Source organism: Arachis duranensis, chromosome 9 (genome assembly GCF_000817695.3).
Source record: "Arachis duranensis cultivar V14167 chromosome 9, aradu.V14167.gnm2.J7QH, whole genome shotgun sequence".
NCBI classification, from domain to species: Eukaryota; Viridiplantae; Streptophyta; class Magnoliopsida; order Fabales; family Fabaceae; genus Arachis; species Arachis duranensis.
In genome coordinates this window covers 114,375,336-114,398,665 of record NC_029780.3, presented here as the reverse complement: position 1 = coordinate 114,398,665, position 23,330 = coordinate 114,375,336, and the positions used below count along the sequence as shown (strand labels likewise).

The window sequence follows — 23,330 nt, the reverse complement described above, 5'->3', positions numbered from 1 at the left end:
AACAATAAAATCATTTTGAATATACTAGTACCTCGAGGCCAAAGACCAGCTAAACGTATCATATCCAACGGGTCTGAATCTAGGAAACCGTCAGAAGATCTATGAATGAAGTAGCTGTAACGGTCCGGCTAACTTCACTACGTGTCTGTTCGCCACGCAGCACATGCAACGGTATAACCAAGAGAGAGCAGTTGATCCCCAGTTGTACCCACGCATGTCCTCAAGCCTATCTACGTATGGGAGCCACCTAATGTGAATGCGATTGCCGGACTTATCGACAAATAGCTGAGTCCCTAATAGCATCATGATATAGGCCCAAGCTTACCCCCTAATAGTGGGCTCATCGGCTCCCTCAGGAAGCCCTCCAAATATCTCCTGGAACCAGCTGCAATTCATTGCAAACTTCTGGATTTGGTTCGCATGAGGTAATGCACCCAACAGCTCCTCAAACCACACTCAAGCTGGCCGACCACCCTCGATGTACGTCTGAAAATCTGTCAGGCAACCACTAACATAATGTCCATCGGTCGGCAGTCCTAACTGGTACGCCACGTTCTGCAGTGTAATGGTGCACTCCCCGAACGGCATATGAAACGTGTGCGTCTCCAGACGCCAGCGCTCCACGAACGCACTAACCAGGGGCTCATCCAGCCTAAACCATCTCTCGTTCATCCGGACAAGATGGTATAACCCGGCCAGAAGTACGGAACGTATCTCTCATCCAGACACATACCCTACTGCCGTCGCATGCTCGCAATACATCGGTGGGGCTGTACGAAGAATGTACCCGAATGTCTCTCAGCTCGGAACATATTCATACAACATTTTCAATAATGTACAATACCAAATAATACAACGCCGTAACATCGAAAATAACACCGTATATCCATCAAACTATGCCTCTATTGAGCAAATATCTTTAAATCATACTTCTTTAAAAAAAAAACAATATTACGATATAAAAATTTGGATTACTGATTACTATTCATGTTAAAAAAATATTACTTCTAAAAAGTTACATCCGATTTTGTCCTTACTTCTCATACTATCCTATTTATTTGTGATCACTAGCGAAAACCGCTTATATAACAATCCTATATAATTTAACAATGCTAAATAATGACTACCATTCTAATGAATAAAAGGCAAGAATATGAAAAAAAATCACATTAAATCATAAATTAAAGGGAAAAGTCCGCACTAACCTCCTCATTGATGACACCGGCTATATGGGCGACTCCATCCAAGCGATAAAGTCGGTACGGGTTATCCCCCATTGGCTGAATATTCTGTTCAACCCTTCTTGGAGTCGTTTGGAAAGACTTTTCTCTATAATTTGGTGGGGTAGGGATTTGGAATAGTGGTTCGAATGAGGTTATTTTGAACTCTATTTATAGGCAAAACCATTGTAATTCGAATTGGAGCATTTCGAAATACCATGGGTAGCTTGTTCGATAGTAATTCGAATCAGTATGCTTCAAATTACTATGGGCGTTGAAACCGGTTCCTAGTTCGAATCCCTCGAATTCGAACTAGTGTGGGTTGATGTGTGTAATTTGAATCAGGGTGATTTGAATTACTATGATGGTTTGGTCCAGGCCTAATTCAAATTGTTCCAATTCAAATTACTATGTGCACATGTAATTCGAATTAATCTGATTCGAATTACTATTGATTGGTGTAATTCAACTTGGTCTAATTCGAACTACATACAAATGTTCTCCTTGTAGATCCTTGTAACGTTTTTCTCTTTGATAGAGTTGTGTAAAATCTGTTTCAACTTGGTTTATATGCGTGTTTTGTCCAATTTTTTAGTTGTCTTTTATGTAAAACTTTAACTTTTACTAATAATAATTATTTTAATATTTATTATCAAAAGTTTGAAAAATTTTAATATATTTAATTAGGTGTTAAGTGTTTAAGTCTATTATATAAACAAAAAAATAATTTTCATGTTTGTTTTTTAAAAATGATATTTTTTCATTCTCTATATATAAAAATATAATTAGATATTAGTATAAAAAATTATATTGATAATTATAAAATTAATTTAAAATATATTTTTTAAAACAATTGAATCTTAATTTTAATTATTAATCACACATTAGTATTATTCCTAAATTATATATAATAAATATTTAAGAAAAGAAAATTAAAACTAAATATTAAAAAGAGAAGCAGTAAAATTTAAAATTAAATAAAAAATATATATAATAATAATTTTTATGTGAATAATGTTAAAAATTATTTTTTAATTATATTTAATTATAAATTTAATGTATTCTTTATAATTTTATAGAATAAAAAAGTAGAGAGAAATAGATAAGGAGTGAGAAAGATAAAAAAAGAAATAAATAGAGAATTTGTTAATTTTAGAGTGATATATTTTATTTTAATTGTAATAAAAGAATATCTGATGACACATTTTGATTTGTCAAATTAATAATATAAATTATAAGTTATATATAGAATGAGAAGGATAAAGAGAAATAAATAAAGGGAGAGAAGTAGATAAGAGGATGGAAGAAGTGAGTTTATTAATTTTAGAGCGAAATATTTAATCTCAATTTAAATGAGAAGGTGTAATGTGATACGTTTTAGTTGTTAAATTAGTAATATAATAATATAGCTATATTTCAATTTTAATTTTATTTGTAATTAAAAATGTGATATTGTACATATTGATTATCAAATTTGTAATTAATCACTGATAATGATATATAAGAAGATAAAATAGAAAAAAAATGAGAGATAGAAAAAGAAAAAAAATGAGAGAATTTTTTAATTTTAGAAGAAAATATTTAATTTTTAATTACAGTGGATGACACATGACATACTTTGACGATTTTTATTTTTTATATTACAGTTGAAGTGAAATACTATTTGCTCTTTAAATTTTCAGTTTTTAGTCAATTTTTTATTTAAATAATATTATTTAATTAATTTAAATACTCAATTTTATAAAAAATTATTTGTTTTTTAGTTTTTCTCTTTTCTAAAAACTGAACATGGACAACTTTTAAAGGATATTTAGTTGTACTATTCTTAATATGAAAATTTTGTATGTTTTTTTAGTATGAATACCACATATTTAAGGCTCATATTTTTTGTTTTTATTTTTTATTTTTTTGAAAATAATATTAAATTTTTTTAAACATGCAAATCAAACTCCTCAATTTAGTTTACATAGAAAAAAAAATTATTTTCACCTATAAATATGAGACTTTTTTTTTTTTATTATAAGTCACCCTAAATTTTTTATCGTAAACAAATTTGATCATTTGACTTATAAATTGAAGAGTGTTAGGGGTCAGCAAATTTTGTATTTTGTAATCATCAATTGGTCATCAATAATATTTTTAATGGTGTGAGATTATATTCAATGGTGAGAAATCACCTATTTTTCTTTTGATGGCTAAGTTATAACCAAATTGTTAAAAAAGTGCTGCCTAAACTTTTCCTTATAAAATTTAATTAAAAAAAATCATTTCTATATCCATAAAAATATACCATTTTTCTATAAATAGATATAATATATCCTAGATCTCTATAACTACAAAAATTAGCCATACTTTGATAATAAAATTAGTGACTTAAGAATTTGTGACGAAAAAATGAAACTCTATCCAAGAGCGTTATTGAAATTTATTGTTGATTTAGGATGCATAACTAACAGTACTAGAAATATAAAGAGAAAAGTGCAATTTAGTGGGAGTGCAGCCGAAAGACATCTTAAAAATATGTTCACTCCACATATTTATAAGTACTTAAAGTGTAGTTATTAGGTGTTTAATTATGTGAGTTAGTATTATTTGTGGTAGGAATTGAAATTGGACTATAAAATTTAGCGTCACTGGAGTTAAAAAAAAATTGTCTTAAATTAAAAATTTATAAGGGTTAAATGAATCAGTGGTATTTAAAATTATTTAAATTGAATATATTACAATAATTATTATTTTTTTAGAAAATCATATGACTAAATTATTTGAGATATTTTATTATAAAAAATTATCAACAAGGTCTAAATGAATTGCATAAAACAAAATTTGTATGTTCATAGTGAACATAAAAAATTATGTTTACTTTATAATTACATTTCTATTATTTTTTTAATGGAAGAAGTAAAAATCTAATACACTAAATAAAAAGTTATCCATGTTTTTTTTGTTATTCAAATGGTATCCCTCAACCCGACAGGTAAGGACTAATCCGTCGAGTAAGCTGACCACTCGACCATTTAAAGAGTTTAAAAAAGAATATTTAGTATATTAATGCGCTTGAATGTTACTGTACGTTCTTCTTCATCTTCCTCTTCTTCTTCTTTTCTTTCGTTTCTTTCTTTCTCTTTCTCCTTCTTCAACCGTTACTGCACAATTTCACTGCACCGTCTTCTTCTTCTTGCTGCACATTCTTCTTCCTCTTCCTCCTCTTCTTCTTCTTCTTCTTTTCTTTTGTTTTTTGCCTTCTCTTTCTCCTTCTTCATTTACGTGCTTTTCTCTTTGTTTTTTTTCGTTATTCTTGATTTCTATTATTTTTTGATATCAAGCTCTGAAATCGTTTTTGAAAAAGAAAAAGCAGCAGAAGATGAGGAGGAGAAAGAGAAAGAGTTCTGAATTATGCATAAGGTGTCCTTTTGGTGTATTTCTGTAATCGTTTGGGTGTATTTCTGTAATCGTTTGGGTGTATTTCTGAAGTTCCATTATTTTCAAAACGATTTCAAAACCTGATTTTAGAAATCATGAAAATCGAAAAAAAAAGAAGCAAGAATACCAGTAATAAACGCAAGTAAAACAACTAATGAAAAGGCAAAGAGAATAACAAAGAAATATCGTTTGGGTGTATTTTTGTAATCATTTAGGTGTATTTCTGTAATCGTTTGGGTGTATTTCTGAAGTTCCATTATTTTCAAAACGATTTTAAAGATTGATTTCAGAAACCATGAAAACAAAAAAAAGAAGCAAGAATATCAGTAATAAACGCAAGTAAAACAACTAATGAAAAGGCAAAGAGAATAACGAAGAAATATCGTTTGGGTGTATTTCTATAATCGTTTGGGTGTATTTCTGTAATCGTTTGGGTGTATTTCTGAAGTTCCATTATCTTCAAAACGATTTCAAAGCTTGATTTCAGAAACCATGAAAATCGAAAAAAAAGGAAACAAGAATACCAGTAATAAACGCAAGTAAAACAATTAATGAAAAGGCAAAGAGAATAATGAAGAAATACATGGAGGAAGAGGAAGAGGAAGAGGAAGAGGAAGAGGAAGAGGAAGAGGAAGAGGAGTCGTTCATAATCCACGGTGAGTGAAGAAGAAGAAGAGGAAGAGGAAGAGGGTAAAACAATTAATGAAAAGGCAAAGAGAATAACGAAGAAATACATGGAGGAAGAGGAAGAGGAAGAGGAAGAGGAAGAGGAAGAGGAAGAGGAGTCGTTCATAATCCACGGTGAGTGAAGAAGAAGAAGAGGAAGAGGAAGAGGAGTCGTTCATAATCCATGGTGAGTGTAGTGCTTTGGAAACTGAATAACGCATTAAAAGACTCTAATGTATAGCAACTTATAAAACTTATAAGTCAAAAAGACTTGTATGTGTAGCAAGCCTCTAGTTAATAATTACCGTTTTAAATCATCTTTAGTTCCAATAACTTGTAATTTTATTGTACACTAAGTTTTTTTTTCGAAAATAAGTTGTAGTAAGTAACTAAAATATTTCTTATAACATGAATTCGTAATCATATAGAATATCATATGTTGGACAATGCAATAATATGTCATTAAACTTGCAAAATAAAGGTTTTTTTTTGGTCATCAAAATATAGTTGAACATGTATATGAAATTTATTTTTGTTTTTGGTCATGGGCCCAGCCCAGCAAGAAAAGAACCCAACCGCCAAGAAACCCGCCCCTGAACCCGACCCACCCATACTCTTCCGAACAGATCCTTCTCCTACCTTGCTGCTGCTGCCGACTTCGACCTCTCCAGGGAGCTCTGCTGCGCTACACGTTCCTAACTAGGCTTTCGGCTGGGCAAGAGAAGCTCTTCCGCTGACCCTAAAAGAAAAAGCTCAAACCAAAAAAAAAAAAAAATCGCATCGATGCCATGTTTTTTGGCAAGAGTTTCAGCTACTGCATTTTCCTTCAGGTATGTTCAAATGGAATCTTCCAATTTCTGCTTATAAACCTTAAATTCTGCTGCTTAATCTGTGTTTTGTTGGTGTTGCCATGCATCTGAAGTGTTAAGCCTGCAGGAGATTTTACAATACATATACGCAAATGCTTGGAGTGTCACTGTCACCAAGTAAAATTGCAAATGTAAACCAAACCCTAATTAGCCTCCTTGATAAATGTAAATCAGTGCTTGAACTGAAGCAGCTTCATGCTATTGTGGTCTCTAAGGGCTTATCTCAGGATGAATCATATGTATCCAAGATTATTTTCTTCTCTGCCCTATCAAATTCAGGGGACATTGGTTATTCCTACAGGGTTTTCTCCCAGTTATGCAGTCCATCAATTCTTTGCTGGAATACAATCATAAGGGGCTACTCAAATAGCAAAAACCCAAATGGTTCTTTCTCTGTATTTCTGAAGATGCTGAGACTAGGGTTTGCTCCAGATTACTTAACATACCCTTTTCTCATTAAGGCGTCTGCACGCCTTTTAAACCTGGAAGCTGGAGTGTCAGTCCATTCTCACATTATAAAAACTGGGCATGAGTCTGATAGGTTTATCCAGAATTCTTTGATACATATGTATGCTTCTTGTGGTAATATTATGTTGGCTCACAAGGTATTTGATTGTATGGAAAGTAAAAATTTGGTTTCATGGAATTCCATGTTGGATGGCTATGCGAAGTGTGGAGAAATGATTCTGGCTCGCAAAGTTTTTGATTCCATGTCAGAGAAGGATGTTCGATCATGGAGCTCTCTGATTGATGGTTATGTTAAGGCTGGGGAATATAGGGAAGCATTGGCTGTCTTTGAAAAGATGCGGGCTGTTGGTCCCAAGGCCAATGAAGTAACTATGGTGAGTGTATTGTGTGCTTGTGCACACCTTGGTGCTCTTGAAAAAGGGAGAATAATGCACAATTACGTAGTTGACAATGGATTGCCAATGACGTTGGTCTTGCGGACTTCTCTAGTGGACATGTATGCCAAATGTGGGGCAATAGACGAGGCTTTTCTTGTATTCCACGGTGTCTCAAAGAATAAAACTGATGTATTGATTTGGAATGCAATGATTGGAGGTCTTGCCACACATGGGTTTGTCCAAGAATCTCTTAAACTGTTCAAGGATATGCAAGTAGTTGGTGTCCTTCCTGATGAGATCACATACCTGTGTTTGTTGGCTGCGTGTGCCCATGGTGGGTTAGTTAAAGAAGCATGGTACTTCTTCGAGAGTCTTAGCAAATGTGGCATGACACCTACAAGTGAGCACTGTGCTTGCATGGTGGATGTGCTGGCGCGTGCTGGTCAATTAGCCGCTGCATACCAATTTATCTGTCAAATGCCCATGCAGCCAACAGCATCTGTGTTGGGTGCCCTTCTTAGTGGGTGCATAAACCATAGAGATTTTGATCTTGCAGAAATAGTTGGCAGGAAGCTTATTGAGCTGGAACCATATCATGATGGAAGATACATTGGCTTATCCAATGCTTATGCAGTTGAAAAGCGCTGGGATGATGCAAGAAGCATGAGAGAAGCCATGGAGAGAAGAGGAGTAAAAAAGTCGCCTGGGTTTAGCTCTGTTGAAATATCAGGAGTCATTCATAGTTTCATTGCTCATGATAAAACACATCCTAATTCAGAGGAAACGTATTCTATGCTGAATTTTGTTGTATATCAAATGAAACTTGGCTGCTGCCAAGATCAAGAAATTGTGTTGAATGGTCCATGAACAAAAGATGAGTTCCTTTTCTCTTGACTGGATACTGAATAGTGTCAGGTTTGGGACAGTTCCTGGAAATCCAAGTTGGCTGCAATAAGTAAGTTGTTGATACATTATTAATTAAGATAGTTATAATTAATTTATAATTAACCATTTAGTAATCTAATTCTTTAACTTTGGCCATAGCAGTTGAATTAATCCAATGTTTTCGAAGAATTAGCTAGAATTCAGTTTCATATTTTAACTTAGTTTAGAAATCTCCTTATACTTCGAATGCACAATCCAATTCTAAGTCTTTGAGAACAAAACATGCATTGGCTATAATATATTGAATTTGAACAATTGACATATCATTTCTTGATCTGAATTTGTTTATCTTCTGCATTGCTTCCAACTCTTGAACTTATCAACTTTCAGTGCATGTAAAATGTTGTAACTAATTGCTTTTTTTTATATATATACAGAGAACTCATGACCCCCCGAAGGTTAGATGCCACATCTAGTATCTGGAGTAGTTTCAGATTTATTGATGTTTCTATGATGCCAATGCTATTGCAATTCTACATCTTGTTGGCTTGCTTGTGCATCCTTGACACATGGTGCGTTCTCGTTACTTTTCCCCCACAGAAGAATATACAAGCCAGTAATAACCAAGGCCGATCCTACAACACTGATTATAAGAGGCAGGAATATGTTAGGGGATTGGAAGGTATAAGGATATAAATCATAGAAGGGTCACAAAAGAATCAACCTTCCTAGGTAAATTTCTTCCTTTAATATAGAGAAATCAAGTACTGCCACAAATATTTGTACAAGGGGGGTAAATGCTGAAGTAAAAACTGGACCCCTTTGTTTGACACACCATGACATTGCCACATAGCACAAGCCTGATCCCACCAACCCCTACGTTCACATTTAAAAAAAAAAAAAAATTGATGCAAAAGTTTGTGCATTTATTCAGGGATTTAGTGTTGATACATCACAGATGATGTATAGTTGTGAAGAGTATACTTACAGCATATATAACACTCATTATTTCAAGCTTTCCTTTGAGAATCCAGGAGGCATTATTTCCCTTGATGATTAATGTTAATATTGCTGATTGAATGGCAGAAAAGAGGGACAAAATAGCTGTGCTAGAGTATTGACATGGATATCTTTTGCTAATCTTTGCTTGTATGATAAACCATGAAGACCAAAGAAGGCACCCTGTAATCAGAAATATTGAACCTATGATCCATTTTTCTAACTTTCTGGCTGGAGGACCACTTGATGCTTCGTTTGCTGTGTGTTGTGCTTGGGGGTTGATTAAGGGCATTCCTTTATAGAGGATCAATACCAAAGTTCCACCAATGCACACAACAGTCCCTAAGATTTTGGCTTTCCCACTCTTGCTTGTGATGTTTACCTTCTCTATCCTAGAAAAATATTTTCGAAGATGGTTAGAATTATTTGAAATTCAAAGACTATCTAATTTAAATGTTTCTTTTTTCCGTCATTAGCTAACATATACTAAGTTGGTATCATTTTGTTTGACTTACCCAAATGGCAGTGCCACGATGAAGGTGAATACTGGCACAGCATTGAGGAATGCACATGAGAACGTTGCAGACGTGTATTCAAGTCCAAGAAGAAATATGTATTGGGTGAGTGTTACTCTGGAAAGCATTGACAAAATTTTAAAATTATGTAAACTTATAGATATAAAAAATTAAATCATAAACTTGAGTGGATATTTATATGTTAATGACAACTAGAAGCATGCATCTTTGGCTCTTTTCACTTAGAGTTATGATATTTTTACTCACTTTGTTTTGTACACTAAGATAACACATGCTTCTCCATCATTAGATGGGGTGTCATATTGAATGGATTCCAAATCTCGTCTATTGATGGAGAGATATTTGTTATTTCAGTATACGAGGCAAAATGAATACACAACTTTTTTCGACTACATACCCGACAAGAGAGCTGAGGAAAAGGAGACATATTATGTGAGCCTCCAATTTGTGTTTCCTGTAAACAGCAGAAAAACTAAGTCTAATCTTAAATACAATTCTCTGTAGTAGAAACAAAGAAAAATGTTACTAACTTTTATACATGCTAGGTTCAAAACCAGTGAGGGCAAGTATATTATTCATCAAAGACACATGGAGGCAGGGGATGAGGGTTAAGAATAAGCAGAAAGAAGTGAAAAGATGGAAGTGATTCTAACCTTTCATACAAGCAGGCAATAGGTGCCATGAAGATAAATGAAACTGCTTGTCTATATGTTACAATGGACATGTTGTCCATTCCTCCATTAAGAACCTTCTTCATAAGTAAATTTACAATAGCCATAGCTAAGTTAACAATAATCAAGATAATAACTGGCTTAAACAAACCCCTGCAATGCATCAACATCTTAACAATATTTTTCTTTGCTTATTACTTAGGACTTTATTGTTTGTTGAGCTTTGAAAGATGCTATGGTTTTCTTCAATATATAGGCCATAGGGAGTTAATAACCTCCAAGAAGAGAGGAACAAACATAATATATATTCTTCATCACATCAAACACTCCATAGTCAAAATTTCAAACTCCACTATTTAGTTTGTTATTTATTTCATTTTTCATGGTGGAAATTTACGTGTGATCTTGCTGGACCAACACCAAAAACCATGTGATATTCGTTAATCGTCATTGATTGATCTCAGCCTAACGAAATTTGGAACAAATCATACTTATCCCATCTAAAACTTTTTCATTCCATTTGCCATATTTTAATCGTTTATTCTCTTCACTTTCCCTTGCCAGAATTGTATTTTCTTCAGGTGGAGTAAGTGCTAAATAACACGTTTGATTTATATGCATCATTCACATATTTGACAACAGAATTATCTCTTTTCTATATAAATGCATTTATGCATAGCCCAAAAAACCTGTACATATCTTAGAACCATTAACACCTTACCCTTTTTACAAGTGGCTCTTAACTTGCTAGAAGCATCAACAGAAAAGTAGCGACAGATATGATATGACATTGTCTCCATTTTCTTCATTGCTATCTGGGAATCTATTTTTTGTTTATTTCTTTTGTATTTTTACATGTTTATTTATTATTATAAATTTAATTTTGATACAGTAAAAAACATTTTACACAGTCGTTTAATTACATCGGTTTTTTCAAATACTATTCATGCAGTTAATGTAAAAAGTAGTTATTTTTGTTGACATGACATTATGTGATTAGATACATGTATAAAATTAATTTATCCTGACATAGCATCAAAATTGAATTTTTGTTATAGATTATATCTTTTGTGACATGCAAGAACAAGATGTCAAATCTTGGCAAGGGAAAGAAGCTAGGAGATTGTTGAATGATGCTCTGTAACTGGAACGCATTATGGCCAGTTTGTGAAGAAAAACTTGACGTGTAAAAATGGTTAATTGTGAAATGTATATAATATATAGTTTCATCACATTATAGCCTTCCTGCCTTACTATGAAGTAAAATCTCCTTGTACATGATATTCTGGGAATACGATTTTGACACAGTTTTGAGCACTAATATTAGATATCTTAATTAATTCCCCATTTGGTAAGAGAAAAAGGAATACCATAGGAACAGAATGAGAATTGGAATAAGCAATAATTACAGGGAATGGTCATTTCATTATAGAAATTGAATACCCATTTCCTTTCAAGTAATTAATTTAATTTTACTGGAATCAAAATGGAAAATTTGTTTTATTCCGTTTTCTGTAAAAATATATATAATAATGGATTATGCTACATTTTATTTTATTCTGTTGCACTCTTGTCCTCATTCTCATTCCATTCAAACTCATGATGTAATATATTAACTTTAACTGTTGTCAATAGTTCCTATGCCATTATTACTCCCTTTAGTAAAAAAGATGACAATGATATGAATCAATGATAAACTGTTAGGTTAATATATTGAATCAAAATCAAATTGCATTGAAAACCTAGAAGTACAAACTTACCCAATATAATTAATATTATTGGACTTTTCATTTTACAATTACGTTATGTGCATTTCGTCAGATTTAAAGGATATCAGCTGTTGGATTCATGTAACATTTTTGGATTCAAAATCTTACATTGTAAAATCATTTTCAATATGAAGTTTAGTATAAAACTCTAGAAATATAAAAACATTTTTCTAACCACATGTCCCCCTAATTTTTGAGCTTGTGTCCACAGATTTTTCACTTGTTAGCTTTGCAGACGTTGGATGAGAATTTTCACAAAAGTAGTAACCATATAGTAATGGGGAGAGAAATATAATGCACTAATCAAGTTTTAAAAGTACAATGCTCATATCAGCATATGCCCCTAAACACTAAACACAGTCCAAACATTCATGAGCAGTGATACTATATACTAATTATGGAACACAAGATTCATCACAGCCAAGTAGGCCATTGACTCTACCAAATCATCTTTTTTGACTTCATTCTCTTGCGGTTGTATTTACTTACATCCTGAACCTCTCTTTTCCCAGACCTGTATAAAAATCACCAATTTAGTAAATCAAATAATAAACTCAAATTTATAGTCATGATTCATGAACCTGGAAACAATAATCTAACAATGCCTTAACAAAGTGAACATTGTAATCAAATCATGCATGCATCACAATGCAAACCAGATAGGCGTAAGGATCGCAAACACTAACCGTGCTTCCTCCAAATTTTTAACCACATTTTTCATTGTGTGTACTGTAATTTTCTTCACCTGGTGTAAATAACACAGCAATTCAGAAAGTGTAAAGCATTTACATTATACACCAGCAAGAAACTATTAAGCTCGCAATATGAAGGACACGTAAAGTTCATGCTGGAGCTATCAAATTTAAACAAATTAGTTAGTGACAATAAACTTCTGATATACAAAAACAAATTCTTAATAAGCAGAAACTACACATGCCAAGATTAGACATACAATGTGATACTCAGTAATGTTATCTGATAGCAAATATACTTCAAAATGGTCTTTAAAGACCCATTTTGATGTCAAAGATAATATTCAAGGATCAATCTGATTAGAACTGCTATATCATGTTAATTCAAGAATCAATTTGAATAGATCTGCTACATTCAATAAAGAAATAAGATATAGTGTTACCAACTAAAAACAAAGAAACAAGTAATTAGTAACGTTGAACTAAAATATTGTTTGCTATACCTCCAACTTGTCCTCAGAAGACCTGTGATTTATTGGGAGTGTGCGGAATTCCTCTGTCAATCGGAAGCACTCACCAAGATTTTCAGGAGATACAAAATCAAGGGCAACCTTGATGCATGACTGCAAAAGGAAGGAATTCACTTGATTGTGTTTTGATTGAATAGATTTCAGGAACTACTTAAAATAAAAAAATTAATCAAGTCAGAAAAAGTGGCTAGTTGCAAGGGTTGTTAGAAAAAGCCAAAAAGGAAATTTTTCTGTATATCAAAAGAGATTACAATGCCAAAGAAATAGGCCTTTCAAGAAGCCGATATCTGGTTCTACTCCTAGATTTAAAGTTGTAATATTATCCTCCAGATTTGGTGTGATGGCTAGAATGGTTGTGGGATAACTATTTTGAATATGATTAGCGATTTCATCTGGCTCACTTCACAAAAGAAAATTCTTTACATTTTTATTGAATTAAATATTGCAGATATATAAAGAAACAACCCAGTACACTAAAGATGTGACTAATGCATCATGTATGTTCTTACCTTCAGATTTCTGACTTGGTGAGGACAACCTGCTGGAATGAAAACAGCTTCTCCTAACCTCTGAACGAAAGTCCAGGGCTCAATTCCTACAAGAAATAAAGAGCTGTTAACATGCCGGTACAATTTAATTATCAATCAAACAAAATAGGAAAGTTTATGGAAATAACTAACCATACTCCTCCTTAAGCTTCCTCTTATGATACTCAGTCAAATACATGGTCTGATCATGGATGGGGTGAATGATCTATGTCAACAGAAATACAATTCAAACAAAAAACATATAAGCACAGGGACTGAGGGAAAATTTATTGTTATTATCAATAAATTAACAAACTTTGTTCAGAATGTTTATGGCATGTCTCAGTATCGCATATCACATCAATCACCCATGTCCAGCGTCCATTACGCATGAACATAATCCACCCATCCACAAATTTTAAAAGAAAGATATTATCAGATCAATGCTATCAGGGTCAACAGTCCATATATTACAAATGTAAAGGTAGCTATAAGAATATGTTCATAGCAAGATTAACTACAAGTAGAAAAGATAGTGTCAAATAATAGAGAATTATTTTTACTATTTTACCTGTGTCAAAGGACTGCAATACACATGTCTAAACTCTCCAAAATGATTTTTCAGATATTCCTGCAATTTAGGAATATCCTCTCTTCGAAAAATATCCCAGAGAGCACCATCAGAGGCATCTGACGTACTTTTTTCTTGTTCTTGCGCTTTTTCAGCCTCTTTCAACTCTGACCCACGGCAAAGACCATCCATATTTACAGCTGCACTCTCATTACCAGAAGCTTGATGAAACTGTTCATCCACTTTCATGTCACATAGTCCACTTTCATTTTCCACAACTTTAGAGCCATTTTGCTTGTCAGAAGCATTTATGGCTGAACATGAATCATTATGCATGTCATCAGTAGTTTCTCCCTCATGAACTCCATACAATTCCCTCTGGTCCTGCTTTAGGTGCTTTGCTTTGTATGTCTCAATCGCTTCACGTGTGTCAGAATCCAATTCCACTTCAGCAATGTGAGTTAGCACATTTACCTAAAGCATCCAGTTTAATGAAAAAAAAAAAGAAAAGAAAAGATATATAATAATTCTTCATGAATAAGTAATTCAGTATGCACTCAATGAGCCAAAAATAGCAATAAATCCTTGGTATGGAAATTTATTTGCATCATTATCAGCATATCATAGATACATTCTTCTGGCAGATTATCAATCACTCATGAAACATAGGATCAAATGAGAGTTTATGGAGAGATGACATAGTGAGCCAAAAAATATATGACCTGGACTACAAAAACTACAACCAATGCATATGAAACATCTGTGAAATGCAATCATAATAAAAAAATATGCCTAATACGACAAGTGGAGAAAACATACTGCATCAGACATATCGCAGTGGAGCTTAGTCACCGAATCCCCACGCCCAAGCTCTTCCGGAAATCCATAAGCGATATATGTCTTCGGCCCCATGTCTGGCTTTATACTTTCCTTCGGCAACTTCACAGCAAGATTAAGAGCACCAATAAGAGGATCCGTATAATCCTTGTAGGGCAAGGATGATATAAACTCAGCACAGTGACGTGGTAAACGTTCCTCAAATAAATTAGAAGGTGGCCAATCTTTTAATTTCAGTATCTGAGGCCAGTTAAGCCAATCTTTACGTCCTTTTGAATACCCAGTAAAGAATTGGTGGATATTAATATCTCCCTGCATTTAATCAACTCAAGTCAAACATGTATAAATCACCAGCAAGGGAATAGAAATGTTAAATAAAATTAGTAGAGTTTAAATAATTGCTGAAACAATTAATATAATGAGTACAAATGGAAAACAATAATATATTCAACCATAAATCATAAAATCATCTTAGCATGTGCTAGGAAGTCACAAGTGTGATTTGAAAATTAAAGGTAAAAAAAGAATAAGGCAAAAATACAAGTCCAGAAGCATGAACCACAGATGCAAAGGTAACAAGAAAAGAAACAAAAAATAGGAAAACAGACAGCAACAAACTGACATAGATTTGCGCAATGGTAAGATATGACATGAGACATTCAGAAGAGGAGATATGTGCTGTGAAGGTTTGAAGAAACAATTTACCACAAGCAAACATGTGCTGAAAGTTTATTCCTAAGACTAACACTGACTACAATAACAAAAAAACCCTTCCAACTTGCTACAATAATGCAACAATACAACTTTTTCAACATGCCTATTTAGAAAAACATTCAACAAAAACAATAGTAATAGACTATTAGCCTTCAAGTAAATCAGAAATAAGCCTCATGAAAATCAAGACAAAGAAACAAAGGAAAAACCCTGCGCATTAAAGGTTTCAGAGATTGAACAAACCTCGCACCAATCTAAGCAATCAAGTGCCTTAACATCCAAATGTATACCATGCTTGGTGTTAGTTATCTGACGACATGCACGCCACATGACAAGTGGTTCCCAGCTCAAACCCGATGAACAATCGAGCACATTGCTGACAATCACAGGCTCCCCTTTGCTCCAGTGCCATTGAAAATGTTTTACATCATCATGCTGTTGTAGATCTAAAGCTGACGGGCAGTATAAAAAGTTGTCACTGGAATCTTCACGGGAAGCTGCCTTCCTTGTATTTTTATCAACAGTGTTTCTCAACGTCGAACATGAGCACCAGCTATCAGGAATCTCAACTGAATTGTCAAGCTTATATGCTTCTGCTAGCTCATCTGCTTTGTGTACTAACTCGGAGATAAAATTTGGACCAAATACACTTCTCAGCTCCAGAAATCTGCCGCAGCACTTCTCAGTGACTTTTGGGCAGGGTATGCTGCCATCACTCTCTGCATGCCACCCATCCCTTGACCACCCACGTGGTTCAGGAATAGCCTGTGATTCCTGAGTCTGAACCTGTGATCCATTGGATTTTCCCCTTACTTCTGGTTTTGGTTCACCATGCAGATATCCGATTCCCCGGTTGACAAACCCGAACCCAATTGGATCTGGACCACCTAAAAGCTTCCCATTACGAAGTTCATGGCAACAGCTGAGACACAGGTCAAAAGAGCACGTTTCACAGCTTCTGTGGTAATCAAATATTGACGTTTTGCAGTTGTCACTACAAGAAAGTATTGAGTCAACAACTAAATGGAAAGAAGGGCAACTTAAAAACAAGAAGGAATCAGAGAAATACTAACCAGTAGACACGTTCTTTTGGTTGAAAATCTGCCTTTTCAATTTTTAGCTCCAAGGGTGAAAGCCCTGTATTCCACATCCCAGTGTCCCACAACCAAATTAGACAATGAAACTGATATAGAAACGGTACTAAACTTTGGCTTAAGAAACAGATTATAACCCTAAACACTAGATATGCTGATTTGCTGCATGCAGGAAGAATAATTTAGTACAATTACCAAATCATGTTAGTACACAAAACTAGGATCCAAATTCGTTAATTTTAGGGCACTGTCAACCTATACATCAATGACCTCAGTTGAGAATATTATCAAACAAACGATACCTTGTCTTTTAGCTTCGAACTCTTTCTCAGCTGTTTGTTCTTTATCCAACTGTTTTATATATGGAAGAACACCTTTTAGCAAATACAAAGAGAAATCAACTGGTATATGGTTGTTGGTATTTTTCCTCTTCTTCATTTCCTACATAAAACCAAACGGCCACAGTTAAAAAGCAAAATACTGAAAATCAAAGGAAAATCAGTATACAATGGAAAAAGAACAAACCTTAATAAGATCAGTAGATCGCAAACATGCTTTGCAATTACAATTGCCTCGGCATACAGGACAGAGAGTAAATTCATCTGGCTTCATATTGGGATACCTTCACAAGACACCAAACAAAATAAACAAATAAACAAATTTTAAAAAAAAATCAGCTATCATCAATAAATCGATGAAGCTCTCCTTAGACACAGCACTTCTATGGACTATAAATTACCTTTTTCCCTTAATAGGATATAGTAATCAATTGTAACTTTAGCAAAAATAACTAACAAAACGGGAAATAAAAAAAAAATAGAGAAAGCAATACCAATTGCCTATACAGGGCATGCAATATCTTTTCGTCTTGCAATTAGTGCACCTCACTACATCACCTTTATCATTCCTCTGACATTGATGGCACATTAAGCTCTCCTCTTCAACGAACTGTTGACTCACAATCATCAGAAACATACACCAAAATTTTAATCTAAACAAAGCATTTATTTACACATACACACATAAGGAACAAATGAGTAAAGAGATGGTGTTTTTACTTTTTGGTCTCTCCTGACTTTTGGCTCCTCTTGTTGCATTTTGACCGCACGATTCTGCCTTAAACCGTAACTACGCTGATTCTCACTTTTTTCCAAGGAATCTGAAGTCGTCTCAGCATCAATTTGAGCATTGGAATGAGACCCCAACTCCTCATTTTCCATCTTTGTATTTTCACACTTTTGCTCACCATCCATGTTCTTTCTTTTCCTTCCAGTTTTCTTCTCCAGAACATCGCCATTTGCATCTTCCCCTTCATTATCTATATCAGGTTTTGACTCATTTTCATTACTAGGGCGTTCTTCCTTCTTCTGGTTCTTCGGTTTTCTGCCACGTCTCTTCTTCTCACCAAGACCCTCGTCATCATCATCATATTCTTCTTTGACATCCTCAGCATAACTTGGAACACTTGTTCTTTCACGCATTTTCACAGTCATAGCAGCAGAATCATCATCACCTTTCTTCTTCCTCGCGATCTCCAAGGCCTCCAGCATGTCCTTTTTAGACTTTCTTCCGCGCTTCTTTTTAACAACACTAACTTCTTGAACGCAAGAGGAACCTTCAAGCCCATTATCACCACTCTTCAAAAGCTGCTCCTTTTCATCCACATTCACACCTTCCACGCCTTCATCGACCTGGTCCTCGGCAACCGCGCTTGCCGGGTGGTGGTGAGCAGAGTCACCTTGTTTGTTGGCATCAAAGTTCGGAACTTTATCGGAAAGGGGCTTCTTCGGTAGGAGTGGAGGCTCCATGGAAGGTTCAAATGTGAAAGCTTGATTGTGTGGAAGAAAAACCGAACAAGAAATTGAACAAGAAGAGAAGAGAGTGAAGTGTGAATGAGAAGGAATGAATGAAAGAGAGAGAGAGAGAAGAGAACAAGAAAGTACAGAAGAAACAGTACGATGAAACCGTGGGCGCGTGGGAGAGCCCTAGTTCCGAATCGCTCTCATCCCTGTGGGTTGGGTTTGGTTTGGTTTTGTTATGTTGTTTTTGCTGCTTTGATTAATTAAATAGTAATTTCAATTTAATTCAGTAAATTTATCATTGGATTATTTAGATTGGATGAGCGTTTCTAATTCTTTCATCATTGAGAGAAGATAATTATTATAATTATAATAATTATAATAAATAAATAAAAAAGATAATTCTGACTAGTCAAGTGAAATTGGGGGGAAACGGAGGTAGCATTTTGAAATGTGGCGCCAACATCATTTTCACACCAATTGTGTGTCAAAACTAAATTAATTTTTGGAGTGAATCCTAAAACCGTGTTTAGTTACGAGGATATAGTGATATACGTCTACTGCTCACTTGATTAGACACATAATGTTTATGAACACAATATCATACAAAATACATGCTTTTAAAATCAAACACAAATTTTTTATTTTTTTATGTTTAAATGTTTTTAAACTTCATCAATGTTAATCTCATTTAATTTCTTCTTCTATCACTTTCTTTTCTCTTGTTCTCTTCTCTCTTCTCTTTTCTTTTTACTATTGTTTTTCTTTTAGAAATAAATCATCTCAATTTTTTTCAATTATTTAATGAAATATAATTTTTAACTATTCAATAGCTTCTCTCGTATGTTTTTTCCTAGTCTCACCTAAAAAATATAAAATAAAATATCACACTTTATTAAAACAATTGAAAAAAAAAAGTTATAGGACTCATTCTCCTCTTCTCTCCATCATTACTCCCTCTTCCATCGCTATTACCACAGCCGCCATTATGCCATCTTACTTTTGTCCTTAGCCACTCATCCAGATTTGTCACTTCTACTCCACAATCATCTAATATGCCGCAAGGTCGCCTCTGCTCTTCCATCTAGAGTCATCATGTCTGGTTTTTTTTATCTCTCGTAAGGTATAGTTTTTTCTACCTTATACCACTGTCGGCTTTAGACTTCGACGGCATTGCCCTTCATCCTCTCTCTACTGGCATCGTTCGACGTCTCCAAAGAGAACGACCCATTTGATCTGTCTTACTCTTCCTCTTGTGCATCTGGTGTTCTCTTTCTTTCTTCATCTAACATTTTCTCCCATTTTTCAACCTATTGTAGGGAGTTTCTTCTCATCCTTGTTATTTAATGTCCTCACTTTTAAAAATCTCTAATTCTATATTCAATTTGCATATGTTTAAATTTTTATTAAATAATTGAATATGTGGATATTATTTTATTTGTGATGCATGAAATTGAAAAAATTTAATATGTTATACGTATGAAATTTAATTTGAATTCGGATATTATTGTATTTGTGTTTGGTTAAAGATTGTGGTGCTATTGATGGCTGATAATATGTAATTTTGAAAGAGAAAGAAAGACAAAAGTGATGGTGGTGGGAGATTGGTAAGTGTATAATTGATATTTTTGTAAAATTTTGAATTTTATGTCTGTTGTGTATGAATTATCAAACAAGATGAAAAATTAAGTATTTTGTATTTAAGTACTTTTGTGTATTTATGCATATATCTTTATTATTTTCAGATATCAACTAAACATAACTTAATCTAGTTTTTTATCCATTTATATGAAATATAAAGTAATTCCTAAAAGAGAAGAACAACATTATCTTTGCTCTTGTTATTTTAAGACAATGCAAACTTTCTATTGAAAAGTCCATTAAATATTGATTTAAATTGATTTTGTGGCAACTTTTATTCTGAAAATTTAAATTTTTACAAACTATTAATTTTAATACTTTTTAAAAAATTTATTCATCAATGCTAGTTTTATTTGGCAGAGAATTGTCATTATTAAAAATAACCTTGTAAGAAGTAAAAGCGCATTATAAAAACTTTTAAAAAAGAAAAAAAGAGTAACATAAGACGAAAAATAGAATACGATAACGGTAATGTTGATGTTGTTAACGATTGTTGTAACACTTTCACTATCAAACGTCACGCTTTGTCGTTTTCGGCTAAGCCACTTTGATAGCGAAGATATTACAATAACTTCTATATATAACTATAATAAATAAAAGTCTTTACCTGCAATCTTTTTTTACCTTTCTTTGAAAAATCTGAAACATTTTTTTCTTTTATACGTATATACATACATACAAATTATCACAACACTTTTGCATTTATAAGAATGATAAATACAAGTAATATACAAAATATAAAATCACAACTCTTATCCCTCTTTAAAAATATATAAATAACGATAACAAAGGCGAGAGAAAATATTTAAGATAATATAACAAACAAAGCACGACCAAAAGCTCAGTAAACTCTCATAGGCTTCTTTGTCCGTCTCCTGAAAAATATAGGACCGTAAGAAATGAGGATCTAACTTGAAAGTTTCAGTAGAGAGATTTTATAAAAAAATTTGTTTTACCATAATGATCATTGTTTACCTTATGAATTTTACTTTCTAAACATTTCTTTTTTCATAAATAACCAAGTTAAATTTACTGTAGTTTATTTTTCTTAATTTCTATCACAGGGCACATTACTCATTTCCTACTTTCTTCAAGATTTACCATTTAGTCAATCTCTTACAAGCCATAATAATTCACAGTAAATCTGAACCAATAAATCACAATCACAAGTAACAAAGCAGTTAAGCAAATAATCACACATAGAGAACAATTACGACAAGTAGCACAATTAGTAATTACCATAATATCAATTAGACAAACCAAATAATTATGCACACCTAAGCAATCGCAAACAAATACATATGATACATGTCTGTCTTACTGGCCATGAGTTCATGTGTCGGTTATACTTCCAGACACGACACATCCAGTAGCAAACCTAGATACACTCTCTGTCATGCATCTCCGGGAGAAACATGTCATACATATATATGTATAACTATACTTAATCCTCAACCTCCACATTCTTCTTGGAGGTCGCGCTATCTGAGATATAGTGCCCGCCATACTTCACAATCAAATAAAGACTGTGATGTAACAATAAGAAAACCTCAATCTAACTCGTTCACACTACAATCAAAAATTGAATTGAAAGGAATCCTCAACCCTTTATCTAATTTTTTGATGTAACAAGAGAGGGAAATCTCAACCACACTTGTCCAGAGTAACACAAGAGAGGGAATTATCAACCTCACTTGTCTACAGTGACAGATTCAAAAAAATTTGATATTGGGAGCGAAATATATATAACATACTATTAATTTTTATAATAAAAATATTACATTTACATAAAAATTAGTTATCAAATTATCTATTATAAATTTATGTATAAATACATATATTATTTAACTTATTTGTTGTATTTTAAAAATTTGTATTTTAAGAATAATTTGTATTTAACTTATTTTGAATGTGTGTGTTGTATTTAACAGTAATTATCATCAAATTTAATTAACATAATCATAATCATAATTATCATTATCATAATCATAATTATCACTAATCATATCATAACCTTTTGCACATATCTCAATTTAATTATTCCAATCCGTAGTGAAACTATGCCACCATCTTCATTGTGGGAGAGACAAACTACCATCAATTCCAATATTTTCTTCTTTATTTTATGCAAATTTTTCAGTTTTTGAGTTGATAATTAATTAGCCTGTTAAATCTTTAATTCATTAAATCTTTTTTCATAACTTTAATTACCTTATTTACTCTTTTCACTGTTAATTAAGTTCAACAAGTTAATTTATCCATCAACTTAATAAATTAACATAACCATATAATTCTTTGGCCAACTAAACTCTCAAACAAACTTTAACTCTATTTTAAATTTAAAATTCTTTCAAGACATAATTTTTTTAATTAGAAAATTAAATAAATCTCCAAGACATCGTCTCTAGTCTTTATAAAAACACATCAATCCTCATTATCTTTATTATTCAATTGCATTCGAATCATATCAAATTTTGGCAGAACCTTCTCTAAAATTCGGATATTTATCCCCTTCAAAAGTTTCATCTAAACCAAACATCTCTCAAACTCTTATCAAACCATTTTTAATATTAAATAGTTTCTCAACATATACCAATCAAACATAAACAAGATCATAATCCTTTATAATTATATTTAGGGATAAGTACTTTTTTCGTCCCCAAGGTCAAGGATCAAAATCAAAATCGTCCCCGACCTTTTTTTGTTATTAAAATCATCCTCAACGTTTAAAAACGATTTAAAATCATCCTTTCCCGAACTTTTGGACCAAAATTCTCTCCATCACCCCCAGCCCGCCGCCACCCCTGCTTTTGCTTTCTGCCTTCTGCTTCTTCTTATTCTTTTTCTTCTTCTTCTATGAACTGAATTTTTGATTAAATTTGTTGTTGTTGATGAAATTTGTTGTTGCTGAAATTTAAATTTCTGAATTTTTTATAAAATTTGTTGTTGTTGCTGATGAAATCTGATGATGATGATGATGATGACCATGAAGAGAGGGCATGAGGAAGGGGGTTGGGGGTTACGGTGAGGGAGTGAGGTGAG

General features: G+C 33.1%; 3 protein-coding genes across 4 annotated transcripts in view; 1 reads left to right on the top strand and 2 right to left on the bottom strand.

The window, feature by feature from the left end:
• Positions 1–6,063: 6,063 nt before the first annotated feature.
• LOC107467484 (pentatricopeptide repeat-containing protein At5g08305) lies at positions 6,064–8,492 on the top strand. Of its 2 annotated transcripts, none has more exons than XM_016086598.3 (3): positions 6,064–6,139; positions 6,232–7,978; positions 8,346–8,492. In XM_016086598.3, exon 2 carries the CDS (start codon positions 6,271–6,273, stop codon positions 7,888–7,890), a length of 1,620 nt encoding a protein of 539 aa, XP_015942084.1. In that variant the 5' UTR covers positions 6,064–6,139; positions 6,232–6,270; the 3' UTR covers positions 7,891–7,978; positions 8,346–8,492. The 2 variants fall into 2 exon arrangements, with proteins under 2 accessions (XP_015942084.1, XP_020987101.1); XM_021131442.2 differs by having other exon boundaries at positions 6,071–6,139; positions 6,246–7,978.
• LOC107467246 (WAT1-related protein At3g30340-like) lies at positions 8,431–10,278 on the bottom strand. Its single transcript, XM_021131444.2, has 6 exons — positions 10,097–10,278; positions 9,841–9,897; positions 9,423–9,539; positions 8,897–9,299; positions 8,633–8,784; positions 8,431–8,551 (listed from the first exon to the last, which is right to left on the bottom strand). Exons 1-6 carry the CDS (start codon positions 10,276–10,278, stop codon positions 8,431–8,433), a joined length of 1,032 nt encoding a protein of 343 aa, XP_020987103.2.
• A 1,875-nt stretch (positions 10,279–12,153) lies between these two features.
• The window catches only part of LOC107467388 (lysine-specific demethylase JMJ29), a 38,807-nt gene continuing 27,630 nt past the window's right edge, over positions 12,154–23,330 (bottom strand). Inside the window, exons 2-14 of the mRNA XM_016086471.3 lie at positions 17,907–18,586; positions 17,681–17,796; positions 17,374–17,470; positions 17,151–17,289; positions 16,828–16,891; positions 15,998–16,748; positions 15,023–15,352; positions 14,204–14,677; positions 13,786–13,858; positions 13,615–13,700; positions 13,079–13,198; positions 12,570–12,628; positions 12,154–12,397 (exon numbers count right to left, since the gene is read on the bottom strand). Of these exons, the coding sequence (XP_015941957.2) occupies positions 12,322–12,397; positions 12,570–12,628; positions 13,079–13,198; positions 13,615–13,700; positions 13,786–13,858; positions 14,204–14,677; positions 15,023–15,352; positions 15,998–16,748; positions 16,828–16,891; positions 17,151–17,289; positions 17,374–17,470; positions 17,681–17,796; positions 17,907–18,586 (3,065 nt within the window). The 3' untranslated portion in view covers positions 12,154–12,321. The remainder of the gene's footprint in view (positions 12,398–12,569; positions 12,629–13,078; positions 13,199–13,614; positions 13,701–13,785; positions 13,859–14,203; positions 14,678–15,022; positions 15,353–15,997; positions 16,749–16,827; positions 16,892–17,150; positions 17,290–17,373; positions 17,471–17,680; positions 17,797–17,906; positions 18,587–23,330) is intronic.